Source organism: Motacilla alba, chromosome 10 (genome assembly GCF_015832195.1).
Source record: "Motacilla alba alba isolate MOTALB_02 chromosome 10, Motacilla_alba_V1.0_pri, whole genome shotgun sequence".
Lineage (NCBI taxonomy): Eukaryota > Metazoa > Chordata > Aves > Passeriformes > Motacillidae > Motacilla > Motacilla alba.
The window spans coordinates 1,476,338-1,496,094 of NC_052025.1; the positions used below are offsets into that span (position 1 = coordinate 1,476,338).

At 37.8% G+C, this 19,757-nt stretch overlaps 1 protein-coding gene across 3 annotated transcripts in view; it reads right to left on the minus strand.

Moving 5' to 3' along the window:
* Positions 1 to 19,757, minus strand: part of VPS13C (vacuolar protein sorting 13 homolog C) — a 74,661-nt gene that overhangs the window by 18,529 nt on the left and 36,375 nt on the right. For all 3 annotated transcript variants that reach the window (XM_038146792.1, XM_038146791.1, XM_038146793.1), the window contains 23 exons: positions 19,350 to 19,654; positions 18,813 to 18,957; positions 17,521 to 17,677; positions 16,597 to 16,727; positions 15,450 to 15,619; positions 14,660 to 14,898; positions 14,216 to 14,445; positions 13,370 to 13,462; positions 12,459 to 12,824; positions 11,218 to 11,307; positions 10,646 to 10,801; positions 9,364 to 9,628; positions 8,398 to 8,555; positions 7,867 to 7,988; positions 7,328 to 7,622; positions 5,550 to 5,939; positions 4,743 to 4,847; positions 4,056 to 4,220; positions 3,578 to 3,706; positions 2,874 to 3,007; positions 2,472 to 2,598; positions 1,299 to 1,534; positions 828 to 978 (listed from right to left, as the gene is read on the minus strand). In XM_038146792.1, coding sequence (XP_038002720.1) covers positions 828 to 978; positions 1,299 to 1,534; positions 2,472 to 2,598; positions 2,874 to 3,007; positions 3,578 to 3,706; positions 4,056 to 4,220; positions 4,743 to 4,847; positions 5,550 to 5,939; positions 7,328 to 7,622; positions 7,867 to 7,988; positions 8,398 to 8,555; positions 9,364 to 9,628; positions 10,646 to 10,801; positions 11,218 to 11,307; positions 12,459 to 12,824; positions 13,370 to 13,462; positions 14,216 to 14,445; positions 14,660 to 14,898; positions 15,450 to 15,619; positions 16,597 to 16,727; positions 17,521 to 17,677; positions 18,813 to 18,957; positions 19,350 to 19,654 — 4,359 coding nt within the window. The remainder of the gene's footprint in view (positions 1 to 827; positions 979 to 1,298; positions 1,535 to 2,471; positions 2,599 to 2,873; positions 3,008 to 3,577; positions 3,707 to 4,055; positions 4,221 to 4,742; positions 4,848 to 5,549; positions 5,940 to 7,327; positions 7,623 to 7,866; positions 7,989 to 8,397; positions 8,556 to 9,363; positions 9,629 to 10,645; positions 10,802 to 11,217; positions 11,308 to 12,458; positions 12,825 to 13,369; positions 13,463 to 14,215; positions 14,446 to 14,659; positions 14,899 to 15,449; positions 15,620 to 16,596; positions 16,728 to 17,520; positions 17,678 to 18,812; positions 18,958 to 19,349; positions 19,655 to 19,757) is intronic.

Sequence of the window (19,757 nt, forward strand, 5' to 3'; positions counted from 1 at the left end):
AATCTCTGTCATCTAAGTAGCTATTTCTTCATGAGTTATATATTACACTGGCATAATTAAAGATATTTATATGCAGCTGACTACTTTCCCAACTGACATTTTCCCCTGATCCTGAAATTTTTAAGTTATGAGAAGCAGAAGCATAAAGCTCTCCTTTATTGAGAGTGAAATACAATAACCTACAGGTAGATTTGATGCCATGTATTATAAATGCACCACTGCAATGGTCAAAACTCAAGTATTCAAAGAGCTGAGGGTATATACATGTTTTTCAAATGAAAGGATGATATAGGAAACAAGCCTGACCTATGGCACTATAAAATGGTTGTACTGGACTTAGCCATTTGAATACACTCTTTATGCATGGAATACAGGAATGTATAATTCATGTCTGAACAAGCTCAGGTAAGTGGATTAATTTCAAGAGACCTTTACCATAGATTCCTTTACCATATCAAGTAATAGGAACTGCACTTTATTAAGAAGCTAAAACCAAAATTTTTGCAAAGAATTTAGGGTACACACTGCAAATATAGGTTCACAACTAACATGCAGATACTGAACAATCTTTTTTACCACACAAAAGAAAAATCCTTTGAAATTCTTACTTCATAATACAAGCCTGGATAATACCTCAGTACTGCCTCAGTATCACCACAAGACAAAAACATTTTACTGTGTAAAATGTGTAACTATTTAAATAAAAATCTTGCCTCTTGTTTCTGTTTCTCTTCAAACAGCATCTATGCCAACTTAGAAAACCAGAAATCTGTTTTAATTGTTGCACTTGTTCTGCAAGCATTTAAACACTAAAACTCAATACCTACCTCAGTATTGCTGTCCAGTTTATGCCAACCAGGACCTTGGAAAGCAGTCTTGGAGAGATACTTTTGATATGCTTGTTCCAATAGGTTTATTTGCTTTTGATTAAATGGTTTCCACTTTTGCCTTGGTTTCCGTTCCCAAACAACATCAGAACTAGATGATGACAAGACAAATCACAAAGTTAACACTTTTAGAGTACTTATACTTTTCCTATGCATGCAAACCATGTAAAATATATTTTTCTAATTTCTCAGGCTCAAAAATTGTCTTTTTTAATGTAATCTAAAAAAGGAGGCAGTTAAATCTTGCTGGTTCTAATTCCACAATAGGACTAAATGCAAAACTTAATTTAATTAAAAATGATTCACTTAATTTAACTTGAAACATATCCCCTTCAACTCTACTGCTAAAATTATAATACGCTGCCAAATTTTGATTATTCAAAGGAATATTTACACATCCATGGGCAGTACCTAGTAATTCCTATGTAAGAGATTTCTTTTTTATTTTCATTGTTAACTAGAGAAAGTCCAAGACTATGGATTGACAAGTTTATTTCTTGATCAGGCTGTTCCAGCTCCTCTGCTTGTCGTGCTTTAGAAACCAGTGCCACATCATCTGTGAAAAGCAGCACTCGCTGCCGTCCATCCAGGAAAGACACCCAGTGAATTTGAGTATTTGCATTGTAAGGGAACTGGCCACAGTCATCCTGTAGCAGGGGGAAGAAAAGCATATTACATGAGTAAATCCCTGATGTTGCTCTATGTTTCTAAACAAGTTTACAGACAAACACAAACCAGAACTCCATTTTTTTCCTGTTTGTTCAGTTTACTGCATCGTCCTGACTTGGTTGCACCTTATACCCTAACACTGGAGAGAAGCTGAGGTTGGGATATTTTTTTCCCACTTTTGTAAACTAAACATTCCAGCAATATCTGTGGTTTAGAATAATATTGGAAATCATTAGGGAACAAAGGCCTTCAGAGCAAAGCAAAAGGCTTGGAAACTTAGTAATGGCAGAAGAAGGCAATAAACCATATACCATGAAAAATAAAACTAGATAATTACTAAGATCTCTGCTTTTCAAAAGCACATACTCCTTATTTTTAATTTGTAAGGCAAAACTGAGATAATTAAAGCTCTTTACTCAAAAGCCCCAAAGAACCATCAATGTAACCATAATTATATTGTTAGGAAATTGGTTTTAAACTAAAACAAGTTTTAAATGTGAAAAATTTGACCCAAGGAAGTGCTTATACAGTAAAGCACACTGTAACTGGTTCTGTCTGAGTTCAGGTGTGTGAAATTAAACCCCTTTCCAGTACAACTGAAACTTAAGCTTGCTTTCCTATCCCTTCTTTTTGCTAGCAATATTTTTCAGTTTTCATATTTTTAACTCTGTGCTACTCAACAGAAAAACCAAGCCACCTCCAAAGAGTTCATTGTAGTGTAGGGTGCAAGTGGGCAGCTAATTAAAGACAGACACAGTGGACTATCAAAACATCTAAAATCTTGCTTCTTGACAGTAGCTATACGTCTCCTACAGGATGAGACAAAGTTACTGAGGAAGCTTTTTCTCAGATAGTTTTAATTTTGGAATAGTCCTAAATTGGTTCAGCATTTACTTCTCCCTTTTCAAAATTTACCTTAAGTAGGTCATGTTCACCAAAACATTGAGAGTAGCCCCAGGTCAATTTTCTCGGTTTGGTTGGATCTGTCCAGGCAAAGAGGCATACTTGCCTTGGTTTCAACTCCATTTCCTCTTGTAATCCGCTGCCGGTGAAAAGAAAAGGAGAAAATAACAGCATTCACTGGTTAAAAACACTGATGGAAGTGGTGCAAGCAAACCCCAGTACTAACTACTGCACCCGTCCAGCAGTGAGGCATGAAGGGCCTAAGCTATTCACGCCAGACAAGCCCAGCTGCAGGTACATCAGCTCTTGGTGATACCTGTGTAACATCTTGGTGATGTCTAACCAGGATATCCCCTGGTTAACCAGGATATCCCCTGGTTAAACAAGCAATGGTGAATTGTTTCTTTCACATACCTCTGCTTATATCTGAGGGAGTCCCATGGAGTGTGGTTCACAATCAGGGCTGGGGCAGCTCCCTCGTGGTAATCCGTGAAGCTTATCACAGTAGAATGCTCTGAGACATTCACATCTACCAGCAAGCCCCCATTCTGGAAAGGAAGTTAGACAAAGCCCAACATTTGTTCTATGCATTAATTCAAGTTAGAACTATGATAAGCATTATGTTACTGAACATGGTACCTTTATAAACACATTCCCAAACGCTAGGCTAGGGTGAGTTCTCAAATTATAATATTCTTCATTTGAATCAAATTAATTTAACCATGAACTGTGTGTCTCCAACATGTAATAGCTTACCAAAAATCCTAAAATAGAATCTATTTTTGTTATATATTTAAACAAACTGAAGGCACCCAAGACATACCCTCTGCAAAAAGCCCAGATGTCAGAGGTGCAGTATACCATTGTAACTCAATAGCAATAGAGCTGTTCAGTTTCCTATAAGCTTGTAACAGGTAAATCAACTTGACTACACAGCTATAAAAACATTAATAACACTGCAAACTTGATTCATAATTTTTTAATGCAACAGAACTGAATGAAGTGCAGTGTACCCACAACTTAAGGCACAAGGTTTTGATCTTGATGATTTCATTGAGTCAAGCTACCATAGGGATAAAATGGAGAATTAACAACAGACTACACAAAACCAGTCTCACCAATTCTTCCAGTTTCAGCAGAGTACCATTATCCTGGGCTTTAAACAGGAATGGTTTGGATGAGCTTTCATAGCCAACTACTCTTACACAAAGTTCACCAGATGAGTTTTCAGGCCAAAATGGAAGACACTGTAAGACAAGAAATACACACGACTTGAACATTCCATATATGTTCAATAAGGTAAAGCAGCAGTAAGTCACACAACCCTGTTTAAGACTATTTCACATGCCTTAGTTCTTATCCAAGTATCTCCTGATGAACACATCCATGTCTACTAACTTACCTAAACTGAAGGACTTGATTAACATACCAGCTTATGCAGCCTGCACTGTTCAAGTTCCCTTGGGATGTGAAATATCCATGTCATGCCACCAGAAGAGAGAGCTTCCATAAGAGAACTGCTCTTCCCTTAAGGGACCCCTAAATACCAGTTGTTTGTCTACAATGATATCAAAAGGAAAAAACATGAAACATTACCTCTGAAGCTGAGATATAATTCCATTTATTAGTTGGAAGAGAACCATTAGGACCAATTTCTCCAACTTCAAGTTCCAGAGAAGACTTGTTTGCTATTGTGTAGAATGGAGTAAAGGTAACTATCCTGGTAAGGTTGAAACTGCTCATTCTGATGCTAACTCCAACCTGTTGAACAAGGAGAATTTGAGCAAATAATCAACAACAAGCCAAGAAGAAAAGCCAGGATAGAAAAGTAGAAAAGCTAACATCAGTGTAATTACAAATCCTAACACAACACTCCTGTTCCTTCCACCCAAAGTAAAAGCACCAACCATGCAGTAAAATCAGCAGATTATGCAACACAACTAACACAAGTGTAAACAGACAGGTTTAGCAGTAGCATTTTGCAGCTGTAGCTTTTGTGGGGAAAATCCACCAGAAATCCCTCTAGAATAAATCCTGACAACTTGAAATCACCATTATCATCAGAACACAGTTAAAGAGTACACGAAAACACAACTCCTCACATCTCTGTACTCTTGTTGCGGAAATGCATTCTTGGATAAGGAGTGCAGATCCAAACACTCGCAAACAATTGTGAACAATTATCTCCACTATGCATGTTCATCATTGTGTTTTCAAACAGAGTACTATACATTTGTAAAAAGTCAAGCCAAAAGAACACAGAGCTTCACAAACAGATCTTACCAGGTAGTCCATGTTATTAGCTGAACACCTGACACACCCATAGCTTCCCACAGTATCAAGGGAAAAGCTGCTGGACCAAGCGCTAGTCGAAATACAGAGCTGGATCTACACACAAAAAACAACATGCAAAGTAATTCAGTAAACTCATTTTCATTCTGTGGTTCATGCATTATGGAGTGCAGTTATATCACATATAGCAATGTAAAGATAACACTTCAGTGCTTTTAACACCTCCCATAAATTAGGATAGCCTAATAATGCAGTATCACTTTTCATATTCTGATTTATTCATCTGTGATCAAGTTCTGGGAAAGATGTTACAGTAAAAGGTATCAAAGCAGAGTAGTTCTTGTTGATTCATGCTCATGACAGCACACACAGATGGGGAAAAAAGCCCACCACTTTGTGGTGCTTCACAAACTTGAAGAGATGGAAGGAAATAACCAAATGAACAGTTTTTCAACCATTTCTTCAACTATTATTAAGTAAAAAAAAATTTTAAAAATTCTAAATTCCAAAAAGAATCCAATTTTTTTCCAAAATCCAAAAGTATTCCAAAAAAACTTCTACTGCAGTACTCTTCACTTTACCATGTAAACATCACACCAAAATCAAAACAAAAGGAATATGTGTAACACAAAACGGAATATTTACAGTGTACATTTTAAATGTCCAAGTACCAAAGAAAGCAGCAGTCAAATTAAAACCTTCATACTTAAAAACTACATAAAAATATTCCTTGCATAAAAAGCGTGTGTTTTCTCCCTCAGAGCATAGGCTAAAGACTGCCATCTAAAGTAAGCATACCTTGTTCTTACTAAAAATATTTTTCTTTTTAAATGAGAACAAAACAATATCTCTGTAGTCCGCTGGATGCTTCACATGAGTGTCTTCAGCTCGGTACTGCAGAACTCGGGAAGTCTTGTTGATAATCCAGTAGGGGCTGAACACAGACAGGACCATATGGCCCCCGACCCGCCTTGAATGGATGTAAACATCCACTGTCAGCTCTAAGGCACAATGAGATACGAAACGTACAGGAAAAAATTCAGACATCCCATCACAAATTTTAAGATGGCCATGCCAGTCTTTGCCTTGATATTTTAACAACACAAGCTCCATTATTTCTCCACTGATTCTTGAATGAAAAACATCTGCAGCACTCCCTTCAGTTAATTCACCGTCTTCTGCAGTTCCCTGTAGCAAAATTAGACAAGGAAAATCAAGTTTTCAACACATAAGAATTAGATTTTAAATGCTGGTTCAAGAAGCAGTATTTTATTCTCTTGTAGGATGTACATCTCAGATACCTCAGTAACCCATGTCTTCATCTCCAATCACTTTCACTTGAGATTGATCCTGTGAATAATTTGAGATCAACAGCACTTTACTTGCAGAGCAGTACAGACTGCTTAATTCTGGATCTCAGGAAGGCAAACTAGTTCTAACACACCCCCTGTTTCCACTCCCTCCCTCTCTCCTCCACGATTTCCAAAGGATTTTGGCAATGATTTCTTATTCATATTCTTACAATACTGGGTGTAACACTGCACTGGACTATGCTGCAGATACACAGCCAGGATTTTTCACACTAAAGAAGCCCCAAGGCACAAACCTGCCAGTTCTGCCATACTATTTGGTAGCACAACTTGGCACACACAGTAGCATCCAACAATAGCTTTCCTAATTTTTAATGATAAAATATTTTTACTGATTAACACTATATTTTGCTTATGGAATAGTAGCCAGGCTTGATTAGTCCAGGGATATGGAGACAATAAGCACAAACCCCTGTACAGGTACAGTGACTTCAGAAATAGATATGAATTACTGGTTTCTAGCTCCTCGGTAAAGGCAACAGCACTCTGTTCTACATTCTGTTACTCCAAGTACTGAAGTACAATGGAGGGGAGGAAAACTGGGAATAGTGCCACTGGGATGTTGGACAGAAGTGAAAGAAGGATCTAAATGAAAGATCTAACTGGTCACAGCCAGTTATGCAAGTAGGACAAAACAGAACAAACAAGGATGGTGGTTCTAAATGCTCACACCTGTTGTATTTACTAAAATCACTCAGCCTTGATGAAGAAATACCAGATACTGAAAATACTGAACAGACAGGAGGAAAACTGTCAGTGTAGCATTCTTCAAGAATTCTTCCAAATTGTGCAAGACCTCACAACAGTCAAGAGAAAGAATCAGTGTCAGAATGGAGAGAATTTGCATTTTCTACATAGAAAAAAAAGCTCTAGAAATTACAGGTGCTTTCTCTTATATCTCTTCTTGTGAAGCTAAAAAACAGCTTGCAAAACACAAACAGAATCTCAGAAGTATGTACAAGAAAAAGACTAATCCAGTACAGGATTCCTGTTAAAGGAGCAAGGCAGAGCTGGTCAGGTACACACAAATTTAAAACAAGCCCCAGAACATCTAGAATGAAGTATCTTCCTCATTCATTTACCAAAGAACATACAAAACCCAACATTCAGCATCTTCCACACTACATTCACCTTCACTTCTAAGTAAATGCATTCTTACTCAAAACCAAGTAAAGGACTTACAAAGAAAACCATAAAGTAGCTTACCTCAAGTAAAAATTTCAAGGAGTATGGTAGAAGATTCCTCACAGTCAGTGTAGGGCAAAGGTGGATAATGTAGGCAGGATCCAACTCCTCTACAGAACTTGAAATAAAATTTAGTTGATCAGGTACAGCTGTTGAGCTGATTATTAGAGGCAAGAAATTGGTCTCAGTGGCTGGGCACTGTAACAAGCACTTGACTTCATTGCTCCTGTGCAGCTCTTCCCTCCAGGCAATGTAAGTTGTAGACTCCTTGAACTGACCCTCAAATATTCCTGTTGGTTGGACATACAGATGGCACCTGTAGGAAAACAGCAGGAGGTGTACACCATGGCTTTGCACCGACACCTAACTTCATCCACTTTAAAGTCATGGCTAACATTCTGAAGTGCTTTGGCAGCACACTAATCACCTAACAAAGACAGCACTTTGGAGTTTTAGTCCAGTCAGGACAACTTCCACATGCAAATTAAGGTTTCAAAACTAATGCTATATTTGCACATCAATGTCATAGAGACTGGCCCTACAGAGCAGAGAAAATGTACCTGTATGATTGCAAAGGAACATGAAACTCTTCTTCTGGCTTGGATATGCCAATTGGCTTCAGCAACTTGGAGCCTTTAGCCAGCTGGTAGATCACAAATGGAATTGAGAAATGGTTCTTGATCTGAAATCACAATGAGTAATTTTTCATTACATTTCTATGGTACAAATTCCTATGGTGCAAATTTCTAAAGGAAAAATTATCAGTAACAACAAGGAAAACCAACATTAGTAGATTTAACCATATTCCTCTAGGAAACAGACTCGAGCTGTCTTAATACACAATTATATGAGAAAACTCTTTTAAAGTCCCACAAATTAAAAAACGTACTTAAAATGTCACGTAGCATAAAAAGCATCCCCAATGCTGAGGATATTAGAAAGCCAAACAGGAAAGGGAAAACCAAAGGAAAATTCACATAACAAACAGAGTAAAATACTTAAGTAACTGGCCATTAAGTAACATTTTGGAGGAAAAGGAAGGTGACTCATGGAAGAGCAGTGTTTTCAGGGGCTGGGGGGTTGGATTTTACCTGCAGAGGGGAGCGCACAGTAATGACTTTATTTCCCTCCGTGGCATCGATCTGCACCACGACGGAGTCCGGGCGGTCGGCGCCGTCTCTGACGCTGTACAGGCGGCGGCCTGGCTTGGCCACGGGAATGCTCAGTGCCTCCTTGTATCCCTGAAGTTCTGATTCATAAAAACAGACAAAAGTCTTTATTAGCAACACAATTCACACTACCACTTCCTATTTAATCAGTGCTTAAGCTACTCAAAACTCAGCAACATCCGGAACCAAAGTATCCTCTGGCAAAAGGCCCTTAAGAGGTACTCGAGTACCACTGAAGGAAAACTTCGGGGTCCAAACACTCCTCAACTCCACAACTTTACATTATGATTTATACACAGCATGGGAAATACTGCAAGCAGTTATCATAGGTATTTGTTGGCTGAGTTAAGGAACACAGAACAAGCCTTGTATCACGGCCAAGTACCTTCATATGGCATGTGATGGGATGGGAAAAATTCAGATGATTACATACCAGTGGCTATTGTAACCTGTTTTCTTAGGAATAGTTCCTGGCAAAGCTAAAAACACAGAATCATAACTGGTCTCAAGTAGCTGGGTAACTACAGAAAGCCAAATAAAAGCAGTGATAGGAGAAATGGCAATCCTGTTTAACAGGAGCTGGAACACACAGGCCTATGTCACTGGAGCCTCTAAGATGGTCTATCAATGACTCCACGAGAATTCCTTCCAGCTCTCCCAAGGAGCAGGAGAAAAATATCACTCTTTTCACTGAAAAACTGGAGCAGAGGAATTTTCTGTCTTTTTAAGAAGCCCAGTACCTGTTTTGTGGTGTTTTTTTAATTGGCATCAATATTCAAAGTTAATTCCAACACAACACACTTGACCTGAATTTCTACCACATTGAATTTAACTCCCATCTTCCCATGCACAGCCTGTCAAAACAAACAGCACTCCTTGGCATAATACCTAAATTTAAAGAGAAGACAGAGCTTTCCTGTCGGTGCAATGCAGACAACCTTCCTCGCTGGGGTGCTTCAAAAACAGAGTATTCCAGCTCCATGCTCTGACCAGTTTCTATTTCATTCACATTTTCTTTCTCAACTGAACCCACTATCCGAAAATTAGAGCTAGGAAGCACTTTGAGAGAAACACCCAGGGCATTTTTCACTATGATAGGTGCTGTCTCTTTAAAGGAATAGCCAAAGGTGGATGCAGTCGCTTCTGAAAACGCCTGTAAATAAAAACATAGACAATATGTCACACATAAATAGCCACAACAACATACCTATAAGGGCGTTAAAAGACAGTTCCCAGCAACTACCTTATTAAAGAGGGAAGGAATTATATACAGCAAGACCTATGTTTTGTATACTAGTATTTCAGGCAAGTACAGATTATTTCCAGGGAAATCTAATTTTATTCTGCGATTTGCAGCTAATGTTCATGCTACAGTAAGCCTTCATGCTCCTCACGGGGAATTTTTCCAAATCTTAGGTTGTAAGATCTGGACACAGCAGTCACAAGGAGATGGAACACGTACAAGCTCCAAATTCAATCACAACTTGTACTTACAAACTTTTGTTTGGTAACACAGAAGCCACAGTAACTGACTGCCAATACAGACTTACAGTGTAAGCAAGTAATTAGAGAACTGCTGTTCATTCAGAATTAAAAAATAAATGGGCAAAAGTCAAAGTCAAGTGTTTCTGTAAAAACAGCTTGATTTAGTGACCAAAATTTCCTCACCCCAGAAAAAACAGGAGGGAAAAGCATTCTCGACTATTCATAAGCACACCAACTATAGGGGTAAAATATTTTTAACACATGGGACAGTCTACTCCTGCAGTTTAAAGGCCAACCCTAAAATGCACAATTTTCTTTGTATTTAATTTAACAGAAAATAGGGAAAGGAAGTAAATTTCTGTTTTAATATTTCAGAAGGAGCATTGTAGGAAACAGCTGGGTTTATTAGAGCATTTCATGTTCATTTAACCTGCACATATGACAATTCTTTAAGTCCTGCATAGGCACATTTGTTGTTCTAACACAGAAGCTACTTTCAAAAGATAACCCCACCTTTTTGCTGAGCCTAAAGGAGCTGAGTAAAACTCCTCAGCCCTTCCAAGCAACATTTGTCAGAGCTGCAGAAGAGCCATTGACTGGCAGTCAATATAGTTCTTAAAATAAAGATAATTGAGAATTTCCTATGGAAGCACATAACTGAGCACCTGCTGCCTGCTGGGGTTACCTTGGCTAAGTTACTGAAAACAGCAAGACAACATTTGGATATTGTTATATTCATTGTGTCCATTGAAGAGATGTTAATTGCTGTTTGTGGCTCAGGAATAACAATGAAATCATCCCCAGGCAGCAGACTTCTCTCCTGGACAGGGTTAGTCTTCATCTAAAAGAAAAATTCCATTAGACAATTACAAACCTATAGGGTACCTTCTCCTGTGTTAAAACAGGAAAAAACCACTTGACTTACACGTGACAATTGTGCAAGTAAAGTAATATCTACTCTGCCTGGTAAATCTCAGATGCTTTACACAAACATGGAAATTTTATACCAACACAGGAGGCAAGTTACTTTCTCTTCTCTGCATGGTTACATGCTTCATTGTGTCCATGCACTGGTAATTCACATTATTCAGAAAAACCTTAAGATCTCTAAAGAAACTTTTTTTTTTCTCATGTAAAACTGCATAACTCCTTCAAGCAACAGCATTCAAAAGGTCAATCCCCCACAAAACTTTAAAGAAATTTAAAAACAGCTGCCTATTCAAACCATTTCACATAATGTCAAGTATCTTTACATACCTCCAGCTTTAAATTCCATTGCTTCCTTCCTCCTTCAACTCGTTCAATAAGCGGCTCCCACACCGCATAGGTTTCATTGTAATAATGAACCTAAAGAAATAATCAAAATTAAATAAGGTATTTAAATACAAAGCAATTATTATGAAAAACATTAATAAGAAAACAACAAATATTCATTTCATGTTTTGGAGGTCTACTATTAACTTTTAATAGTTTTAAAAACTAATACACAGAAGTGTAATATATAATATATTTTTCTCAAATTACACCATCTTTCAAGAGTTCATTCCCTGGCTTGCTTTGAGAGCAACCAAGCATCCTGGTAACACCCTATCTTTTTAACATTTCCAATTAACATAATCAACTCTCTTATCTGCCCTCACATGGTTTGAGAGAATGGCTTTGAGACCAGGAACTGCAATGCCACAAGTACTTTTTAGTGCTTTGAAATAACAGTTAGTATGAGCCAATTATAGTCTGAATCTGGTCTGCAGGAATGATTCCTCTAACTCATAGCCAACACCAAGTTTTTCATTTGCTTCCATCACTGCAAATCTGAATAGAAGCTGTGGACTCCAGAGTCGTGGATGCTTTCTTTCAGCTATTTTGCTCGTCCCTGCTGGAACCACAGTGACTTCCCCCAGAGGTACACAATTAAGCATCAAAACTCCACCGTGATATGCACACATGGCAATGGAAGAAGGCTACTTGTATATCCAAGAACAGAATGAAAAATGAAGGCATTTTGTAAAACGACAAGGGGTAGTAAATGCATTGCATAGAGCAGCTGCACATCTGGTTGTATGAAATTTTAACATGCTGTCTCCATAAGAGACTTCTACCATCTCAGAGTGGTATCTGATTTTGCAAAAAGAGTGTAACTTCTACCTTACCAATAAACACAATGCTGGAGAAACAAACAAAATGGGGGGCAATAAGAGTTAAATGTGACTATTCAAATAAGCCAAGCTCATTGTTCACACAGCAGAACTTGAATATGCAAAAATGATACAGAAACACAGGACTAGATTATTTCACATTTAAACTGCCTTTAAAATCTATTGACATTCAACTTTCTGTACAAAGCACATTATGGTTACTTGCCTGACTGAAGAACTTCTGAGAGCATTTCAATTTAAACCTATTATTAATTCAGCACATATAAAGTATATTTAAAAGTTACTTGAACTCAGGGACTCTGCAGAAGAGTTTTAAACTGCTAAGAGTTTGATCCCACATACCTCCAGTGACATATCAGCTGTGACCTCCATCAGCGAGGACCAGTTTTTAAGAACACCTGAAAATGTAGATTCCACTAACAATAAAGGGACAGTTCGATGGCCCAGGCCACATTCCAAGGTCATCTGAACTGATTTCACTACAATATCAAATTTCTCTTGCTTCAGAATTTGTTCACGGTCCTTGAAAGCTTCTGTTGCTTCTGTGGCTATGTCAACACCAAGAAACCAAGCATTGCACTCATCCACAGGCTTCACTTGCCACAAGTTCTCAGAAACTTCTGTTGCTCCTCTAGAATCCTCCTCTGTTGTTTTGGGTTTTAGGGCAGCCATAATGGTCACAACAGTATTCAAAATTATTGGTGATATCTTGAAAAAAGAAAAGAAGTCTTCAATTAAAATACAAAACCTATGATAAATGGAAATAGCAAACATGAAAAGTCTTTTAAGACACGCAACTTCCAAATATCAAATCAAATCAAATTCAATTTCCAAAGAAAATAATCTGTTCATGGACCTCCTCTTCTTTTCCTTTCCTGCAAAATATCCCAAAAAAAGTGGTGGCACCAGCAGGGGGGAAGAGTTATTTTGTAACTTTGGAGGGAAGTGGTAGGAGGAATCCTAGAATCTGAAATATTTAACTTATTCCTTGCTAGTCAAGGGACTGTCAAAATGACAAATACACAATGACTTTTTCCAACACAGAGCAGTTCTAAAATGCGTATTTCTGGAATTAAACTAATGGGGAAATAAAAAAGGGAAATAATATGCAAATGAAATAAAAATTTAAAAATTTAAAAAATAATAACAATTTAAAAATAATTTTTTTAAAACCCCACACAACAACAAAAACCAAGCTACAGCTTGAGAAACATAGCTGCTTTGAGAAACAAAGACAATTTTAATAATCTTACCTTAATAGTTAGTTCCTCTATTGTAACTGCCACAGTGTGTAACCCCGAAGTGTGCACCATATTTTCCATGACCAGAGAGCATGGTCGTAACACCTGAGTGAAAAACAATTTGATTATTAAGGTGACTCCTTAAATCGAACCTTTTCATAAGGTCTTGTATTTTTTTCACTCCACAGGCCAAAGGGGCATTGATCCCATGAAGCAACAACACGTTTCAGAGTAAAAACATTCCATATAGTGCAACAATCTCACATCCCAATTCACACAAGCACCGTTTTGTACTACAAGGTTAAAAGCCAGTGAAATAAAAGCTTCTGACATAATGCTTAAAAACCAGATAAAACAAAAGCCCAGCACACAGACAGTGATAAAATGGTAAAAAAACCCTGAATCCTTAAAAAATCTAAATGTGTAAGGGAAGATAAGTACATGTGAGATGAAGCACACAGGCCACCTTTGTGGCTCAGCGCTCCCTTGGCAGGAACATGCCAATGAAGTTCCAGACAAAAGGCTGCTCAGGGCTCTACTGCAACAGGAAACCAACAGGCAGTGAAAAACACTGCAAAAGGCCTTGGGCTTCTAAACCCCCCATACAGTTTCTTCACTAAGAAAATTTTAATGTCATTTAAAAATGCACAGCACAGGTTTTAGACAGAGCTCTAAGTGCTCAAGTCCAGCACCTACTGATAAAAGATTCACCTTTAAATGGCACAGGCCCCTCGTCTCTTCTGAATAATCATTGATATGAAAACTGAGAGTTGCGAGTGCTGTAGATATGCCAGCTAAGGGACATGCCTGCCACCCATTCTAATTATTTTTGTCATCATGAAGCACTGGTTTCCTTACCGTAGTAACATTCTTGCCTTGTTTTTCTTTGAGAAAAGCACAGGCCAACACTTTGAAGGCCTTCACTTGAGCAGTCATCCTTTGTGCAAGCTTGTCTGATGTCAGAGAAAAGTCACACTGGAAGGACACTTTTAAGGCAGGGGCATCAGCACTGGTCAAATTAGCAACAAATACAATTTCTGGATCCATAATCACAGCTTTTACTGTCATGTTTGGCCGTACAGATATCTCTGTGAAAACAAGTTAAAAAACCACCTTGAATACAAAAAACCAGAAAGAGGAACTCTCTCACTCTCACTGTGGACAATCTACACATCCTGAAGAATAAATAATTTCTTAAATCTGATGCCAAGACAGCATCTTGAAAACTTTTGGATGGGCAATTTTCAGAATGAAACCTGCAAAGGAGGGAAATGGAGGTGCGTGGAAACTGGTTTTACAGACCTGTATCTGCCTTGGATTTCCCAGAAGCAACTTGCTTTAACTGGAATTGTGCAGATCCTTCAGTTGAAGATACTGGCATTGACTTAATGAAAAAATGTGCTACTGTCAACAAAAATTCCATACTAGCACATATGTACAGCTTGTCGAGGACAGCAACAACTTCAGTTCCATTTTTATCCTGCTTATATCTTATATCAATCATAGAAATGTCATTTGTGTCATCTTTCTTGTCTATCATTCTGGAAAACAAGTTCAAAAAGAAACATCTCAAACATCCTAACACATAGATCTAGGAAAACAAAAATGAAGAAGTATTGCCATTTTTTCTCCCCATGCCCTTTATAAAGAAGAATTACTCAACAGGGAAGCAGTATTTCTTCTAGAAATAACAGGGTAGAGGCTTTTGTAGCAGAAGAGTAATTTCAATTTAAGACTAGTGTGCTACACTTTGAAAGTATGCATGCAGCAAATAACAACCACACTGAAGTTTCTGTGCACACAAGTCTCTGGACGAGGCTGGGTGCTCTCTCTTCAGCTGTCCTCCAGCTAGCTGTAAAATGCTAGCCTCCAAGATTTCTTTTTGTTTTAGATAACTTGAGAAATCAACATAAAAGAGTAGAAACTTCTTGAACATTACTAAAATTGTTAATTGCTTAAGCACAGAGTATTACAGGCCACAACTGACAGCACTACTGAGTTTTATCAATTCCATGTGAAGCAAAGTATAAAACAAGGAAACAGCCTTCCTCATAAGCTGGAGTTTTTTCATTTCTGATGCATTCAAACCTACCTTGCAGTCACATTCTGAATTCCTTCTCTGAGATCATCCAAGGTACACGCTTTGAGTTTAACAGTGATATCCATGGAGCCATCTGAGAACATCTCCCCTGCTGATGCCATGAGATGCAGCCGGAGCTCACCAAGGCGCAGTTTGTCACTGTGCACTGAAAGCAGAGATTCCTACAGAAGGATAGAGTGCAGGGTTAGTTACCACAGAACAAAACAGTGAGACACTTCCCTTGCTGCTAGCCATGTGCATCATCATGAACTGAAGGATCTGACGAGCCTTTTGCTGTCATCAGTCCCCCACTCATACAAATGAGCTCAAGAAATTCACTGAGGAAACAAAAAACCTGCTGTGCTGCAGTGGAGCTGTTTCTGCACCACACTGCCAGCAGTTGCTCAGAATGCTTCACTGAAGGATAACCTGTTTGAACTCTAGATCCCTTACCAAAGGATCCCTCCACTCTCATAACACTAACTCATCTGCAGGAGCGCCTCAGCAATAAGTGGGAATTATATGACAGTGAAATTAAAATAAAATCCCATTACAGTGTCCTTCTTCCCTGTGATGTGTGATGCTCATTGCACAAGAACATCTTAAAAATTATACACAAATAACATTCAGTATGAATAAAGGTGTATAAAGCAAGCTCCTTCACATCTACACAAAGCAGACTTCATTAAGTCATAAAAACAAGACAATATTTCACATCTTTCTCTTCTGTTTTCAGCACAGAGAGGATGGCCATGATTGCTCACAGTCAGGGATATGCAAGAGGAAATTATGGGCCATATACAGCTTGGATCTGCTTACTAATTCTAGAGGCATCATGCATAGAACTAGCTTTGTCTGAACTAATAACTCCTGCTTTTGAAATATTCATTTTTATTTTGGGTAACTGGAATAAAAGTTTGAATGACCAAATCAAATGCTGGGTGGTTGTGTGGTTTAGTAATATTTTCAGTGTGACTTTCAGAAATGTACACACGTTCTTCTTAAGGACACTGTCTGCCCAAGAAAGCTCAAAGCTCCGTTAGGAAAGCATTACAAAGCCAATGCAGCTGATTTCACTTCATTTTTCTGACCCGAGTTCTGTCCATGTGAGAAGCCTTGGCTGCCCACCCATCTGTGTGATAAAAGCTTTGTCACAAACCTGAGTTGTGTCACTGTTGTAGAGAGTTACAGAAAGGGACTCAAAATTGAAGTCAAATTTAAGCAATGTGTAACATTCCACAGAAGACTGAACTGCAGAAACACATTTTTGTCCAGAATCAACAAGGGTACCTGTCAGTGAAAAGAAGATATTTTACATTTCTTTTGAACACTGGGCTTGCTGGTTTGGGGGTTTTTTGTTGTTGGCTGCCTTTTTTTTTTTTGGTTTGTTAGTTTGGTGTTTAGTGTTTTCTAAGTTAAGATCAGAAAATCACAAAAAGAGGGAAAGCTCTAAATCCAAAAGACTACTCAAAATAATTCACACTTTAATTTTGTTCTATCCAATGTATATTAAAATTATCTAGCACAGAGTGGTTTAGAACCTTAAAAGAAGCTGTCCTTAGTTTAGTCAAGTTCTTCGTTCACTTGAATGAAGAACAATTCAAAGTACCAATTCAACTATTGGTTAAAGAGCAATTTTTTGACAGTGCAAATGTTAAGTTTGGGGAAGAAATAGATTTTGGCAAAGTGTTAACAATATTTCATCCAGAGACACGCACTGTTTACACTGACACACTACTTAGCAATTTGAATGCTAATATTTTCCTCAATTGTTATAATTGTGCACTGACATTCTTGGGTAGATTATTTTTTCTCTTTTAACCACATGCAGTCAGAAGAGTGATTGATATAAAATGAAGAATACCATCATATGAGAAATTAATCACAAAAAACACACCACAAAATCTTCTGACCATCAGGAGCTCGCACTCCATGTAAGTGCACACATTATTATTTATAACTTTTCGCATATACAATATATTTGTAACAGTTAAAACAATTTCTAGTGCTTCAGAAAAAGATGATATTTGAATTTGCAAACAGCCCTCTGCCTAGACATATTCAGCCTTTGAATTGAACATACCCTCAGAGCCACCAGATTCATGTGGAGCTTTCCCTTTTTTAGTTATCTGCATATCCTCAATATTCTCTTGCACAGTATTAGGCTGGGAAGAAGCCCCTCCAAGGTTTTCAAGTAAAATTTTCATGATAACAGTTAGATCATCTTCACTGAGTGCAATCTGTGAAGTGATAAAGCCACAAGTTCATTTTTGCTGACAACATTTCTTTCAACACAGTATGCAAGCATTGAGGAGAAACAATGGGCTGCTTCCAGCAGAAACAAACTGGATCAATCATCCTGCCACAATCATCCTGTCCAAAACTATCAAAATTATTTGCCCATTTCTCCTATATAATTTTTACTTTTTATAAACAGGAGTTACAACAAAAAGTAACAGTCCATATGATAAACACTTTCTAGATATGTAAAGGATCTTTGCCTATTTAAAATATGGGTAATTGATAAACATAAGCACTTCTCAACAATTCAATAACCCAAAAACATGACCAGAAAACATTAAAGCCTAGATTTGCATTGTATACACTAAAGCAACTGCCATTCAGTAGGCCTTCAATTTAATGAATAAGTATCCAATCATTACATTACAGAATCACAAAAAAAGCAAGCAGTACTAAGTGACAAGATGCAGTCACTTAGCCCATAGCACACAGTGTAAGAATATTTTTCCTACATTTGATTAATTTTGCTGGTACTCCTTTAAATCTCTTATTTCTCTGTTCTTCACCAGTGTGATATTTGGCCACAGCACAGATACAGGAACGAACAAGTAAAAGGGCTCAGGAACAAGGAAAATGTGCCCCAGTTTGGTTTTACTCATTAAAATCCACATGGTTAATGCAAGAAAAGAAAAATAGAGCCCTCCCTCTGCAAAGATAACTTTAAACTGTCGTGTATTAGAGATAACCTTTTCATTCCTAATACATCTACAAAGTATTCAAATAACCTGAATTATAGATTAAACAAGTTGAATTGGCAAGTTCTGTTTTTAAATGGTAACTCAATAAATAATGTCAATGACTTTACTGCCTGTTGAGTCCATGGATAGTGCCAACGGACCTCCAGAAAAAAAAAACCCACATTTTATTCCATTTGCATGCAGCTACACCAAAATTATTCATTATACAGCATCAAAACTCTCACAAATCTATAAACTGGACAATCCAGCTGGAAGTCTTTCAACATACTGTAAAGGAGACAAACTGAAATGAATCTACAAGCTCCTTAACTAAGCTGAGGACTATTCTGAGAATCTGTATAACTTTTGATATAGTTTTAATTACTCATGATATTACCTGCATTGGTTTTAGGTCTCCTTTGATACCAATTGTTGGGCATTTATGATACCATGCTGCTGCTAAATTTCTCTGGACCAGTAAAGTCAAACTCACAGGACGCAGAATTTCAGAATCTGGTTGTGAATCTGTGGACATGGTGCACCTAAAAAAAGACAATGGAAGTAACAGAGGAAAAATGTTGGCTAGTTGCAGAAGACAAAATAATATCATATTAATCTAGCAAAATTACAGGCATAATTAATTCAAGAAATTAATTCAAGAATAAGTTCATAGGCACTTACACCCTTGTATGCAGTCCAGATGAACTCAAGTTCCCGTGCTACCATTCCTTTCGTCCCAAGAAGGTTTAGAGACTGTATACCTGTGACTCTATCTAAAAGCACTCCTAAACTTAGCTTGGCAAGGTTTTTTTGCTTGGTTTTTGTATATTCTCATTGCCTTCCATGTTCAAATAAGAGAAGAATGCTGCATACAGAACATGGACACTTATCCTTTACAAAGACACTTCAACTGAGGAAAAAGCTCCATATTTACCTTGACAATTTCAAGTGAGTCAGCTGCACATCCATGTTGTCAATGACTGGAGGAAGAGGAGCTTCATCTGAAGACACCAGCTTGAATTCATTCTGAACTCTGATTAAGCCAAGATCAGCTACCAAGGCATTACATGAAGCTGAAGATTCAGGAACAACTATGACTGGAGCTTTCAAGTTGACATCCATTAGCAGGCGGAAGCTCTTTTTAGCAAAGTCCTTCATGCTGGAAGCAGCCATTTCTGCTGCCTGCACAGTGACTGCAGTCAGGGCTTCTTGTGCTGCTTGGAAATTGTTTAGGAAGTTCTGTTCACAGGTAGGGAGAAAAAGTAAAAGTTCCAAGAAAACATAAGTTTCTCAAAAAAAGGCAAGCTCCAGACAAAATGTAAATTTAAGAAAAATTAACACC